At 40.3% G+C, this 15062-nt stretch overlaps 1 protein-coding gene across 2 annotated transcripts; it reads right to left on the reverse strand.

Annotated features, from left to right (window-relative positions):
- Nucleotides 1-4898: 4898 nt before the first annotated feature.
- ubac2 (UBA domain containing 2) lies at nucleotides 4899-12077 on the reverse strand. 2 transcript variants are annotated; one of them, XM_069144501.1, is made up of 10 exons: nucleotides 11915-12077; nucleotides 11362-11486; nucleotides 10299-10418; nucleotides 9852-9958; nucleotides 9262-9385; nucleotides 9070-9117; nucleotides 8276-8384; nucleotides 7228-7370; nucleotides 6710-6856; nucleotides 4899-6530 (listed from the first exon to the last, which is right to left on the reverse strand). In XM_069144501.1, exons 1-10 carry the CDS (start codon nucleotides 11943-11945, stop codon nucleotides 6423-6425), a joined length of 1062 nt encoding a protein of 353 aa, XP_069000602.1. In that variant the 5' UTR covers nucleotides 11946-12077; the 3' UTR covers nucleotides 4899-6422. The 2 variants fall into 2 exon arrangements, with proteins under 2 accessions (XP_069000602.1, XP_069000603.1); XM_069144502.1 differs by lacking the exon at nucleotides 11362-11486.
- Between the last annotated feature and the right edge of the window lie 2985 nt (nucleotides 12078-15062).

Below are 15062 nucleotides of genomic sequence, written 5' to 3' on the forward strand. Positions count from 1 at the left end.
TAATTACGTGTTTGTCCCAACATGCAAGTGCTGTTTATGAGGTGCAACGGAAGGAAGGACAACTGCTCCCAAAGCGTTCAGAATTTACAGACACAAGGACGGGTATAAACTTGTTTCAGGGACAGTTGATGGTCATGACGATTATCTCACAGTATTGTTGAACAGGGATTAAAGAGCTGGAGAAGACGGTGTTTTTTTCCAAGAGGCTGCGGTTACAAATGACTGTTTTCCAGAGCATCATGGAGGATTGTGGGTTTCTTATAATTGGGCTCAGGTAGGTCCAAGTGAATATCCACCAAGAGTCAACAAACAAAAAGGAACGAAAAAATAAGACTAAAGGGGGGGGGGGGGGGGGGAGGAACACATCCACTAACTGTCATTATCACAGAAGATGAAAAACAGGTTGAACAAACCCACATTTACTAAAGTGAAGCCAAGCCCTAATGAAGATTGCTCTCCTTTTGACGTAAACGAAGCAAGCACAGACTAAACAGACCACAAGTGGCACACAGGACCCGGCGCACAATGGAAGTGAAATGCCAAACCTCCGAATGGCCTGGAGGAAGGTATGCTGTTGTGCCCCATTAACTTTGAAGTTCCTGTAAAAATGACTTGAGGAAAACATCAGTGGCCTTTGCCGCTCGCTCTCCGCCCTAAACGAATGGGATGCAAACATTCCCACATGTGCTGCACAGTGCACTCAAGACGCAAGCCGCCAGACATACATGCACGCACGCACTCACAAAGACACAGCGCCCGGTGAGTGTGAAAGACATGGACAGCCTGTGACTGTTAGGAGGAATCAAGCAAACAAATGATGTCATTATCTCAGAGTGCAGCAGCTTGAATATTATTACCATATCAGTAGGAGTCATTTGGCATTCTTGCTTTCCAAAGCTTTGGACTCACTATTGAGGAAGAAAAACAGACTGCATTGTTCTAAACTAGTCTCGTACATCTGACATATTTGCTCTCAAACATGCTAACTCGCAGTGAGGAAGTCATTCGGCTGGTTGGGTATTTTCACCATCCTGTGAAACAGCGTCAGGAATACCTGGGCTGTGTTTCTGCAGAAGGAAGTCCCTGAGGGCACTTCCCTGCGCCGCTAATGCTTTAAAAAAAAAAAAAAAAGCATTAGCGGTACAGCAGGCATACAAATGATCATGCAGAAACATGGAGAGAGCAGGCGGCAGGCTGTAATACGGGGTCCCCATGGCAACCACACAAAACGGCATGCACTCACCATGGCAACAGAGTTGGTGAGGGAATATAGCGGAGACAGCGCTGGAGCTGCTGACGGCCTCCGGGTGTTCGAAGTGATACATGCATGTCAGCAGCACAGCATCAGCAAGTAGTTCAGTCGCGCTGAGACATCAACACTAATAAAATACATTGGTGAGCGAATATGGCTTTTATTGGCATAATAGATGCATATTTCAAAACCTGCCGAATTATAGCTGTATTAATCCAATATTTCTATATTAATAATGGATAACTGTACACTGTTTAAGAGAATTCTGCACTTCCCCTTTCGTCAAGAGCTTAGTTCTGCTTTTTACTGTTTTTGTTCACTCTGTATCGATCAGCTTATGTGCTGGTAGGTTAAATGTGTTACCTTCCCTCAGAGCAGTAGTGTCAGTGATATTTTTATCTAACTCTGCCACAATGTGGATAAGTGTATTACCAAAAATGGGCATTTCCTCTATGTTCTTCACCTTTATCCAAACCCTACATGATGTTTATTGAAACTCAGCCCAGAAGCTAACAAGCAGTGCATAAAAGAATGAAACTCAAACCACTGGTTTCTGCTGAAAGACGCAAAAACAAGTGTTGGAAAGTAACCAAGTACATTTGCTCAACAACTGTACTCACGGTAAATATAATTCTGAGGTATTTGTACTTTACTTGAGTATTTCCATTTTATGCTTCCGTTTACTTCCACTCCACTACATTTCACAGGCAAATTTTGTACTTTGTACTCCTCTACATTTGCTTTGACAGCTTTAGTTACTTTTCAGATGAAGATTTGACATAACAAATTTGATAAACAAACTTTCAAAATACTGTTGTTAAATTGTTAAAGATTAAAACCAGTGGTCCTCAACTTTTTGGGGGCTTTTGACATCTTACAAAAAGCAGTGTGTTTGACATCACACTTCAGATGTTGTTAACAGCTCCACCAAAAAGTTATTTTTCCCTCTAAACTTGTGAAATGATTTTATTTCAATAAAAGTCCAAATGATCATGATCTCAACAAAAATTAAAGACGAGCGAAAAAGTCCAAAAACTAAAAACAGAATTGTGGATTAGAACTTTCTTTGACCTTCTTCCCTCCCCCACTAATTATTTATCTGTTGTCCCTGTATGTAGATCTGTACACAAAGTAGTTAAACTAGCTCCACCTGCAGCAGCAGCTGTAACAGTAATATGCTGCTCACACACTGACGCTTCAGTATTACTAATCTAATGTTGTCATATGTTATAATACATCAGAGGGATCAGCCAGGACTCTTACTTTCATACTTTAACTACATTTTGCTGCTAATACTTATGTACTTCAACGGAAGCAGGGTTTTTCATGCAAGACTATTACTTGAATTGGACTATTTGCACAATGATGTATTGGGATCTGCATTGTTCTTCCATCACTGGCACAAACTCACAGACTCCACTCTGCTCCCATACAGTAGCACTCAGTCATGACCCACAGAACCGTGGGCCTTGGTTAATAGAGTCACAGACGACTTACCTGAAATGACAAATAGCTCTCCACAACTGCTGATGCTTCAAGGCTGCAGTCGGCTCTCCTGTAATGACAATGGTTTTCCTACCAAACAAGGAGAAACCCCCTCAACACACCATACATCATTATTCTGTTAGTGTCGCTGATGTACCTGGTTAAACACAGGGACATGCAACTACATTTTCACACAGTGGTTTGAATATAAAGGCATGCTTTGCTTTACCACTTATGGACACCCATGAAGATGCATACTTCAACACAATTTTGAAATAAAAACGGCCTCAAACGTTCAAAAAGAAATCTAACTAATAACGGCCAAACCAGGCGTGATTAATGCTGCACATTAAGTGGGCAGTCCACAAAAGAATCTCCCTAATGAGTTTGGTTGTCAGTGAAGTCTTTTTGTCTTTAATCATTGTCTTTAATTAAACACTGAAACACAGACACACAAGAGATATCAATCACTCCGGATTAAGCTGCTTTTCAATTCAGCAGCCATTAAAAGTTGCACCGCTTGACTGGTTTCCACATCAGCTGAGGTTGTGGATGAAACGGTGTCACTGTGAACTCAGGAGGTCGTTCAGGATAAAAAACAAAAACAAAAAAAAAACATTGGTGTTTGTGGGAGTTCAGATGAGATTTCGAGTAAAAAAATATAGGCTGCTCAGAGTCAAATTTGTTCTCTGTTTTTCAGGAAATAGTTGATGAACCATGTGATTATGAAATTGTTTGGCTTGAAGATATGCGTAATTTCTCTGCCTTCATATTTAAGACTGTCTGCTGGAGCTGTCTGCTCGGTGGGATAATGAGAGCGGGTGGGTGTGGCAGAGGCATAAGAGGCAACAGCGCTGCCACAGACCTGACTCAGTGTCTCCATCTAGTGACCAAAGGAAGCTCGACATGAACAGGTGGATTTTTTTTTTGTTGCAGAATAAGAAAGCAATTATGGTTATTTTGTTTCTCAAAAACAAAAAAGAAGCAAATCTCTTACAGCATGTTTTATAGTCAAATTGCAGACTAATGGTCTTTTACCGGCCGAAAGATATTTCTCACTTTTTGGTCAATATTATTTCTTTAATCTAATATCTACTGCAATACCTGCGATATACACAGTATTATGCAAGGCATGACAGTGTAGAGTAAAATGTAATAGAAGAGGCCTCCATGCATAAGTAGAGCCCATTTTGTAATTTCCCTCCTGCATTCCTACATTGCCTTTAATCCCAGATATGGTTCCACGCTGAGCTTTCCAATAACGGCCTCTGGCTATGAGAGATATTTGTCTTTGTTTTATACGTGAGTTTTTGCCCTGCTGCAAAGTGTTCTAAAAAAAAAAAAAAAAAAAAAATATGCACAGGTTTGTTGTAATATGCATACAGGACTTGTTTTTCATTATTCAATACAAAAAAAAATACAACATTTCTCCAAAGGCAGGGAGTGAGTCAAATCAGATTAAATGCAACGGCTCAAACAAAAATGAAGTTATACAGTGGCTTGTGCCAGACAAATCAGACTGATTGGCGACAGCTAACAGTGAAATGAGAAATCCTCAAAACAGTGGAAATATATAGTGTACCTAGTATTTTGTCTTTATGCAAATTAACCCATATCTAATCTTAGCAAAAGAGTGCCATCGTGTGTTGAAAATAGGTACGGCAACAGTGTAGCGAATCGCTTTTCACCTACAGCATAGATTATGGCATTAAAGCTATTCATCTATTGTTTTTATTGTCATGAGCTGCATGGAAAAAATTATGGGAATAGTCTTATAAGGCAACAAATTTCTGAAGATTGTAATTTGGAGATGGTGGAAGAAGATTAAAGAAATACTCAGCAAAGTCAGTATAGGATAAATTACATGACAGTCAAGAAATAACATAACCAAACAAAAGTATAGTTGATCTCCTTGACCTTTCTCTCTGTTGTTAGAATATACTCCATAAATCATAGTCCAGTGTTTTGCATTTTTCCATTTCGCACGCTGACTCAGAGTGGCCAAAAACGAGTGGGTGATTATGTCTCCACAAACCAATGTAAAAACCTCCAATCTAACTTAATGACCAATATTCAATTTAGGATTCATTTTAATCTAAGCGTTACAGAAAACACTGCGGAATGTTTGCTTCTCAGGTAAGCGCTCATCATGATAATGCAATATGACTCACTCAGCAAGATTTATTCCACAGATCAAGTATGAGTCATTACAGTTCATCAGAAAGTTGTCCATGCAACAACTCCCTCATCACACCCATATACTAATATATCACTCTAAAAAAAAAAATACATACACACAAATGGCAGACTCATTTCAGTTTTCATATATTATCAATATTATTATGCACAAAATATAAAACTAGCATCTGTCTTTGACATCAATACACAGTGGCTGCAATATGACTTCTCTTACATGTATGTTTATACACACAAAGTAGTTACTATACAGTAATTTCTTCTGTCATGATATTGCATAATAAATATCAACCAACTTTTAAGACCTGCTATTATTTAGACAAGTGGGCTGGCAGCGAAAATGCCTCAGTTAAGATGGAATAAATAAAAGTCTGAGGAGTGTGTGCATGAAATGATGGAAGAGGACATTCAGCGGCTGCTGTAAATCTGTGTACGTGCACTCATGTCTGTAAATGTGATGTCATTAACAGAAGAAGTCGCATCACCAGTATCCTGCCAAACAGCCTGTCACCAAACTAGAATTAAATATGGGCCAAACCAGTCAGCTCCAAAGAAGTCTGGCTCCTCCAGTAGCTGTCAGTCAGCCCTGCTGCTTCCATGAAAACACTGAAGAAGTAGCAACTGCGCAGCGAAGTCATTGTGAAGTAGGTTATATTCTTCATGGATTCTCTTTAATCATAAATACTGAAGCTGTAATCGTGAACGCTGCACCTCCTCACGGAGTGCGTGGCCTGAAGTTCTCTTCACAGTCTTCTACTTTACCCAATGCGAGATCAAAAAGAAAAAAGAAAAAAAACCTGACAAGTGACGTATTGTTCTCCGATCCGTTATGTCAAAAACCTTGTGCACTTTATTCTCTTCAGTTATCAGGGTCTGGAATTCCGGTTACACAGTAGCCATGTTGGAAGTGGCACTACGTTACATTGGGATACGTAAAACTGTATGTCACATAGCTTTAAGCTGGTGTCCGTGTGGAGGGTCTGTGGCGTCTCAGCTAATTTCAGCGTCACTTCTGTTTTAAAGAAATAACCCACTTCAGGTTTCCTCCACCGGACTTCAAACTTTTTTAAGATGTACTGAGAGGAAAGCTCGGACCTGTTTGGTTTCTGTATATTTTTCATGTAGCACCTCTTGGAGTTAGGAGTCTAACCCGCCTGCCTTGAGCAATGACGCCAGTTTCACACTACGACGGTCTTGAGAAAGCTATGACGCAAATGTCTTCCACTTTGTGCTTCACACTTTGTCATGAATCAGCCTGCTATCAGACTCAGTTCAGGTCGAGTTAGCCTGACACTGCTTCAGGAGAGCAGTGGCACTGCCTCACGTGACATGGATCAATTCTATTTGTCTTCTCTCCATCATTCACCATCTTTAAATCTTTGCATTTTGATTTTTGCTCCACTGCTTTGATTGCTTCTTTTCCTGCTTTCGTTTTGTGTCCTCACTCGCCTATTTTTTTTAATTTTTTTTTGTCACTGAGCTCATTCCCTCAGTGTTGCAAGAGGAAGTTAGTTGCCATATTGATGTCATTATTTGAAGCTCTGAGGGCCTCGAGGGCATCAATCCTGGAAAATCCCATTTCAACTAAACGTGCAACCTGGGGGACAAAAAAAAAAAAAAAAAAAAAAAAAAAATCAGAACAAAATTCTGCTGAGAGGAACAGCCTCTCTATGAGGATTCATCCAGGTCACGTGTGAACCACAGAAAGTACATTCACGCTACCGATAAGGAATAACGACAAAAGACACAGAATAAAACACACAAGCGAACACCCACCTGTTCCTCTGCGACAGGAGAGTTGTCCAGTAATGGTGGCTGTGTGGATTGGTGTGTCTGAGCCTGAGGGCTCGGCTGTATTGGGGGTTGGTTCTGTCCTCTGTGTCTCAAGGACGGGAACAACCTGGTCCACTGTAACAACCCAGCCTGCACACACACAAACACAGAGGCAGAATAGTGCTTTGTATGCACGTAGAGACTGTGAAGGTACTATAACCAATGGCATTTGGTGCTTAAAGTCAACTAAGTTCTGATGTTGCGTGGTTATGTTTATGGGAGGTCAGTCTGTGCATCAGCGTGGTAATAAGTAGGACGGTACCCGACGAGGAATTCTATCAGTGAATCACATTTGGGGTATAGCTTAACCGTAAATCTGAGAAGAAAAAAAAACAAACAACAAAAACGCAGCTACTGCTTGACTTGAAGAATCTCGGTCGACTGAGGGGTCTCCGAGAGAGGATTGGACTTAATAGAATTTTAGTAGGCAGCCCCAGTAATAAGTCTGTGCGTCCACCTACCTGTGGCTGAGGTCTGGTGTTCCTCCTGGCCTCGTTGTATTGGGCCAGCAGCATTTGTTGGTCGAGCAGGTCCATCCTTTGCTGCCTCTGAATGTCCAGAGTGGCTCCCATCCCCAGAGGTGTCTCATTGGTTGGTTGGGAGCCTTGACAATCATATGATGTTGATAACATGTTAATAGGCAGGAAAAAAACAACAACATATAATTCTCTGTCAAAGATTTTGACACAAATAGATAAAGTGTAAAAAAAAAAAATTGTGTAAAAGAAAAATTGAAATATTCCTTTAGAATTAGTGACAGGTTTCAAGATATTCATATGTTGCTGCTCCACTGATGTCCCGTCTTCCAGACACAGAAACATCACAGTGCCCAAACTTCATAACCATAACTATTATTGTGCTCCATTTCAGTAATGGAACAAAATGTGGAAAGTAACATTGTTAGGCGCTGACTATTTTGAGGCAGATAAGCACTATTTCACAGCTAAAAGGCTTAAAATGACCATGAAGGACATCAGGGATTGTGGAGAGGAAGAGCCACTTAAGGCAGAGCATTAAATGTAAACAACCTTTCAAAGAAATGTTTTAAGAGCTGAAAGTAATGCGTGCATTAGTATAAAAAAAATAAAAATGCACATCATCAATCAACTGCTCTTATTAACAAATCTCTAGTGTTATCTTGCATACTATAATTTAAATGATTACATTTTTAAATGAATATAAAAAAAAAAAATCTGTGAAACCTGACTAACTTTGGCAGTTGTGAAGTATAAAATAGCAGAGACAGCCGATCATCTTAACCTTAGTTTTTACTTGAGGGATTTTATTGATATGAAGGAGAACAAAGAAATATGAAAGAGGATTTTACGTATTTGTTGTAAGTCATTCTGCATCATAGCACTGGGTAAAAGCCTAAAACATACATACTGTATCTGTTTATTCTTCAATTAGACAGAGAGACAACAACTCCATGTCAGACCCCGCAACACTGGTCACTCAGCAATGGATTAACATACAAAGGTGTTTGCGATCACAAACAGATGGACTCACTTGAGAAGAGTGGCTCCAGAATATAGCGGCCAATACAAGACACCCAGGCGGGTACAAAGAGGATCTTCTGTAACCAGAGGACATTGAAGTGGTACAGTGCACCCGAGATCTGAAAGGCAAATTTATATTTTTTTTAAAAAAAAAGAAGAAAATATACATGTGAATATAGTATGGAAATCACAAGCTGTATGGTATGTAGATGAATCCACAGAGTGTTGCTGAGGACGCAAGGCAATAACATCTTGGTGAATCCATGTATTTAAAACATGCATAAGTAATCTGTAGATTATTGTCTCAATTAATCATTTCTTCTATGAAAAGTAAAAAAAAAAAAAAAAAGAAATAGTAAAAATTGCTCAACCAAGATGACATCTTCAAAAGTCTTGTTTTGTCTGATCTACAAACAAATATATTCAGATATGAGCTTTTTTTTCTTTTCTTTTTCTTTTTTAAATGTATGATAAAGCAGGCCTGGGTGCTATAAACACTGTCAAAGGGATAAATGCACCCAGACAGTTTTCAGTAACTGTGTCATTTGAGCTGTTTGTACTTCTCAACGTTTGTGATGTCACAAACTCACTCAGAAAAAAAAGTCAGCCAACTAGAGGTGACGGCCAATTATATTGAGATATGTATTGTGATGGTTTTTGGTACCTAAACCCACAAAAATATCTTCTCGTGGATATCAAGACTGCAAAAAAAACCATAGAAAAAGTGTCAAATATAGAATCTTTAATGCTGGTACACTGGTACACAGATATACGATATATGACAAGAAGAATGAATCTACTCACCAGCCCACTGAGTGCAAGGAGCCACATGAAGAGGCTGGAAGTCAACAGCTGCACCACAGACCGGTGAGAGAGGAAGACAGACGAAATGACGGTCAGATTAGTTAAAAGAAGCTATTCTGAAAAGTCAAGAGCAAGTGGGAGACAGAACAAAATAAACACACATGTGGCCACACGAGAAGAACGTGGGTTTACCTGCAAGCCTACGATGTAGACCAGAGACTTGTTGGTGATGTCGATGTGGCCCAGTACCTGGGTGACTGGCATCCTGGGAATGGACAGGTAGAAAGGCACAAACAGAGAGAAGACTGGAGCGAGCCTGTGGACAGGAGAAAAGAGACAGGGAAAATGTCAACACAAATATGAACAGGAATATTTCAGGCAATCTGAGGGACACGTTCTTTTTTTTGAAACTTTACAATGAATAATATCTAATTCTTTCACTAAGTCTGGAAAGAGATTTTTTTTTTTATTTGCCTCCCTTTGTGGAGGTGGATTGTTTGCTGCTGTCACAGTCCACCACCATCTAAATACTCAAATTTAAAAGAAGCACGGGGATTAAGAAATGACATGGTGATACAGGCTTACATGGTGACATGGGGGTGGGCGGGCGGGGGGGTTGGACATTACAGATTTTCCACTAAAATGACACATGGTTTGAGACCTAACTAAATAGTAAGATGATCCATTTTCAATTGGCGGATACTCAGTGGCCGTAAACCTGACTAAAAAAATGACTCCCTTTCATAAATGCAGCACGGGCATGACTTTTACATCCTACTTACAGTCCTGAAGGCAGTTCCTCCACCTCATAGTCAAACAGAAACTGGAAAGCCTGGACCAACAGAAAGTCCATCAGCGCAGAGAGACACCAAGTGCCCAATAGGAAGGACTGGATTTAAGAAGAGACCGTATATGATGATTAGAACAAGACATACATTGAAAACCAAAAGTTGTACCCATCTTCAGACATTTTACTGCAACCTGGAAAGAAGCAGTTGCTACAAAAGTGAACCTATATTAATTCTGACTGACGATCAGACTTAAAATCCTGATTGAAAAGAACTAACCTTGAGCGTTTTGGTATGTAAGCGGTGAAGAAAAAAGAAAAGAAAAAAAAAAAAGTAGTAAACCGAGTCAGAAAATATACCCAAATTTGTGACACATCTATTGCACATTTTCGGGGCATTCTGTACTATATGAATTCATACGTCGAAGGTTTTGGTACTCACAGCAAACTTCCTCGTGCCGAACCTCCGCTCAAAGATTCGAAAGTTGTAAATGAGCAGGCTGCTGCAGAAGGAGTCCTTCATGTCCAGACAGACGAGTCTGCCACACAACAACCTCCACACCTACCGCACAAGGGAGCGCAGAGTAAGACGCACACAAGTTCAACGCAGGCGCGGGGGAACTTAACAGCCCGGCGTAATCATGTCTTTTCTCAGTAACACAGTATATATCACACAAATGTTATACCAGAGTCGAGTTCAATGCCAAATCATCTTTAAAGCAGTTTGATAAAATAACATTATGTCAAAGTCAGATTAGTAACTTTTGCAGAGCTTTCTTCGTGAGCAAATGCAAATGAGAGGGTGTGAGAGGAATTTATGGCTCTGGCCCACCGTACAGTCTCTCCTGGCGTTTTGATTGCTTTCCCTGCCCATGGCCAGTTTTCATCTAGCGGTGACCAGCAGCTAATGTTGGCAAGGCAATTGTAGTTTAGATATTCCACTACAATAAATAAAATATTTTCCTCAGGCTATTTTGCAATACAGCACCCCCTATCCTCCACTATGGATTCAGATGATAAAAAAAAATAACCCTTAAACCTCAGAAAAAAGTATTTTGCTCAGTGTCTTTTGTCAAGGGGTCTTGCCGTTTCAACTATTTAGTTCACGCAACACAGCAATGATTTTTACTGCCATTATGTGATTGATTACAAATGTAATACGATAAGCTTCCTAACCTGGTGAAGACTGTGAGAGGTGGTGATGGTCTTGTGTTTTAAAAGCTCTTATTTATTTTTTTTTTCTTCAAATAATTACTTTACGTTCGGATGAGTTTGAGCCAAAGTGAACGGTCTCGTCCTCTTGTCCTGATAACGTTCATTGTATTAGTCTCTCCAAGGGAAAGGTATTTTTTTTTTTTTTATTAACGTTAAAGGACGGATCTACACAGAGCAGAGGGGGGGACATGGCACCTACACACTATTGGGTGGTATTAGATATTGGTAGAGATGTTGGGTTTGAGCCTCTGTGTCGCCCACAAACACACAGCCCGCTGCTGGAGACATACCTGGTGTTGCTGTGTGATAGCCTGCAGGTTGTGCGTAAACAGTTGTTGGTACTGTGGCAGCAGGGTGAGCATCACAGTCAGCCCATTGAGAACCAGCAGGAGGCTTTTACACAGAGGAGCCTTGTCTGGGCAAAACACACACACACACACACATACACCCAGTTTAAGATGACACAATGACAGTGACTTCAGCAAACTGCTTTGCAAATGATGGCATTTACAATATAAAGCAGGAGCTTTATGATGGGGAGCTGCTTTGTGTACGGAGGCGGGGCACGTCTATCCTACCCGGTGGTACGAATACGGCTGGATATTCGTATTATTTCAACAACAAGACCTCGGGTGAATTAGGCTGCTCGTTAGAAACGCCTCCCAGAGGTTGTTTATTAAGTAAACGCAGCAGTAGCTGACCGATAAAACCTCGAATCAATGAATGACAGCGCAACGCTTTCTTTTCCTCGGCTGGCTAAGCTACGTGGTACCGTTGAAACTGAAGCCGTGAAAAGACTGCGACAGCCCCGCTGAGCTTTAACGGCGGATCCGGGATACTTACAGAGGCCTCGAGAACCCGTGGTGGTGAACATGGTGTCTGGGTGAGTTACGGAGTTCAGAGGAAGACCGTTAATCCCGAGACAACACCAAACTAACACTATAACACCGAAATAAAGTTGGACAGAGGATCCATGCTGTCACTATGACGAAAAAAAGGGGGAAGAGAATTTTCTACGGAAGCCCGACAAGGCCAAAAAGGTGTTCTTTTGCGGGTTCCTAAAATGAGGTATAAACTGACCTGTCGGGGGCGCTGTTGCTCTACGTTGAAGTCGTAATAAGGCTCAGAGACAAATATATCGATGAACGTAACACCACCGATACATTTAAAGCATTTAAAATTGATAAAACAATAGAGAATGTAAAATATATTAAAGTTGTTTCTGTTATCACTTTACTGAAGCCATGCAGCAACATTAAAAAAACATTTTCCATTCACCGTTTTCAGTTTTAAACCACTAATTTATTTTAGGACACAAATACAAATACTTACAAAGTGCCCAACAAATAAAATAAAATTTATTATTTTTTTTTTTTAAATGGAAAATGAGCTTTGGTATATAGTAATAAACTACTACTAATACAACTCGGCCCACATCTACTAGGCCTACTACTTCGACTATTAGTAATACTACTACTACTAGCTACTACTACCACTAATAATGCACTTTTAAAGCAAGGCACCAAACAAATGAAACAAACAAAACTAAATGCAATTAAATATGTATATATATATATATAATCACAGTAAAATAACAATATATATATATATAAGCATAGTAGTTTATAGATTAAGGAGGACTTAAAAAGGAAAAAAGAAACCTCTCTGGACAGCAAAAATGCAAGCTAAGAAGAGCTAATTATTTTGAGTAAACCTCTGGAATTGTTTTAAGACAGGTCACGGTCCCTGCACACCACATCACTAGATCTCCATGTGCTAAGTGATCTGTACCCCCAGGTTGAAAACCACTGATGTCATGACTGCAGCGTCCCTGCAACTGGGATTTAGTGTCCTGCTCACAGGCATTTCAGCAGGGCAGATGCTGTGTCCGAATGATCCTCCTGATGGGAGGCAGTCCCCTTTCCCATCTTGCCACCCTGCTGTTATCTTATGATGCTCAGACAGGGCATTCCCGGGACCTGAAACGCAGGTCTAATCATGTTTGATCTTTAGCCTTGTCATCTATGACCATTTTCTAAGTACGTAATATGTATTTATGGACTGGGTGTGCATACAAGCAAGACAGGTAGTGTTTCATGTCTTGAAGCCGTGTGGCCAGCTTTCTGAGAGTGGTAATGGTGTTAATTATCCTTAGGGGCCTTGAGCAGGATGTGGCTACACAAAGTCCAGATTAATGTCTTTTTTCTTATGGTTCTCTGCCAGTGTCCTATCTTGTCAAGGTCCAGACTTCCTATGCGAAGGACCTGCTTTGTCTTATGGTCCAATAGCTGTTTATTCACATCAAACAGTGTGTGTACTTCTTGCCCTGGCTGTGATTGCTCCTGAGCCAGTTGATACAGCATCCAAGCACATTTGAAAAGATATGGCGAACAGCTGTCTAATAGTGTTGCATTTCCCCATCATCCGCAGATGCAGTGGTGTGTTAGTTCCCATTGGTTAGTTCCCACCCATTAGGTCTATTTGGCTGCCTGTGGTCAGATGTGACTGCAAAGCAGATCTCAGTAACAGCTTGCTAATTGTGTTTCAGACCTTCTCTGTCACTGATGTAGGAGTGAGGTCTAAAAAGGTTGCTTTGCCCCTGTTCTCAATCAAAGATAATCAGATTAAACAGCGCGGAGATGTGTGTATGTGTGTGTTTGTGTGTGCTTACCAATAAAGAGACTCCAGATTTGGAGACAGCCTTGACTCCTGCTGTTTGCTTTGTTCATTAAGAGGAGATGAGCAGATGGTTTGCTGGTCTGTTGTGCAGTGCACACACGCGGGCACACACACACACACACACAGAGAAACACACACACATGCAAATACACATACACAAATGCATGCTCGGTCTTGTCACCTTAGCTTTATCCTCCATTTATCTTTTCCATTACACATCTCTCGGCAGGACAATGCCACTCTGTGAATTGTGAGGGACGTGTGTGCGTGTGCGTGTGTGCGTGTGTGTGTGTGTGTGTGTGAGAGACAGAGAGAGATACAAGGGAGCATGAAAGAGTAGAGCGGTACTGAATGAAGTCACAAACCTTTTTAGTGAACAGTGGTCATCTGAAAAGCTGATGACTCATTCACACATTCATTTGTGAATCATTCCTATTCACTTGTCAGCCTCTCTGTATTCAGGAAGAATTGCTTGTACCGGAGGTATTGTTTCAGTCCTGCATCACAGCTTATCTGCCGGTGTCCAGGAAATGGCACACCGCACATTTAGACAAGGTTGCATGAGCAAAACCTGGCTTACTGCAAAGATTTTTTTTGGCACAACAAATGGGCTCAGAACAATGTGAAATGTATTATTTACAAAACGTAATATTCCTTGCCAGTTAAGTTCAAAGAAGAAATTGCTTCTAATACTTCTAAACAACTGGCATGTTTTACCTTTGACCCCTTTACATAATTTATTAAATATTCACCCTTTTAACCTCTGCATCAGTTAAGGAGCACTTGGTGTATTTTTGCATGTCTTGGGCCACACAAACACACTATTTACTTTCAGTAACAGAACTGGTTTGACCTCAATTTATGAGTTTTTTTTTAAATATCTCTTCTATATGCATGTATAAAGACTTTTTGTAATTCTAAAATGCACATTGAGCTACAATTGATTTATATTTTCAGACATTCGGAGGGCTTTAATCCAAAATGAGTCCGAAAATCTTCTTCATTAGTTTAATTATGTATGGTTCCATCTCCTGCAATGCTAATACTGTATTTGACAGGCAGAGATCATAAAATAGCCACAAATTTTCACACAGTAAAATTGTTACATAATTTATTTTGTCAATCTCCTGACTTATCTTTCTACAAATTTACAAAAGTTTTTGTGTTCCTAACTATCTATTGACCCAAGTTCAACTTCAATTCCCTTAAGCGTCACGATCCTGAGGAATACAGGAATAAAATGAGTGCATCCACAGAGAGATACTGCATCGTCAACATGTTTTACGAACCAACAGCTTACATGTGACCCTCC

Source organism: Embiotoca jacksoni, unplaced genomic scaffold (assembly GCF_022577435.1).
Source record: "Embiotoca jacksoni isolate LCO1_2020_lvr unplaced genomic scaffold, fEmbJac1.0.p SCAF_12, whole genome shotgun sequence".
In the NCBI taxonomy this organism is placed as follows: Eukaryota; Metazoa; Chordata; class Actinopteri; family Embiotocidae; genus Embiotoca; species Embiotoca jacksoni.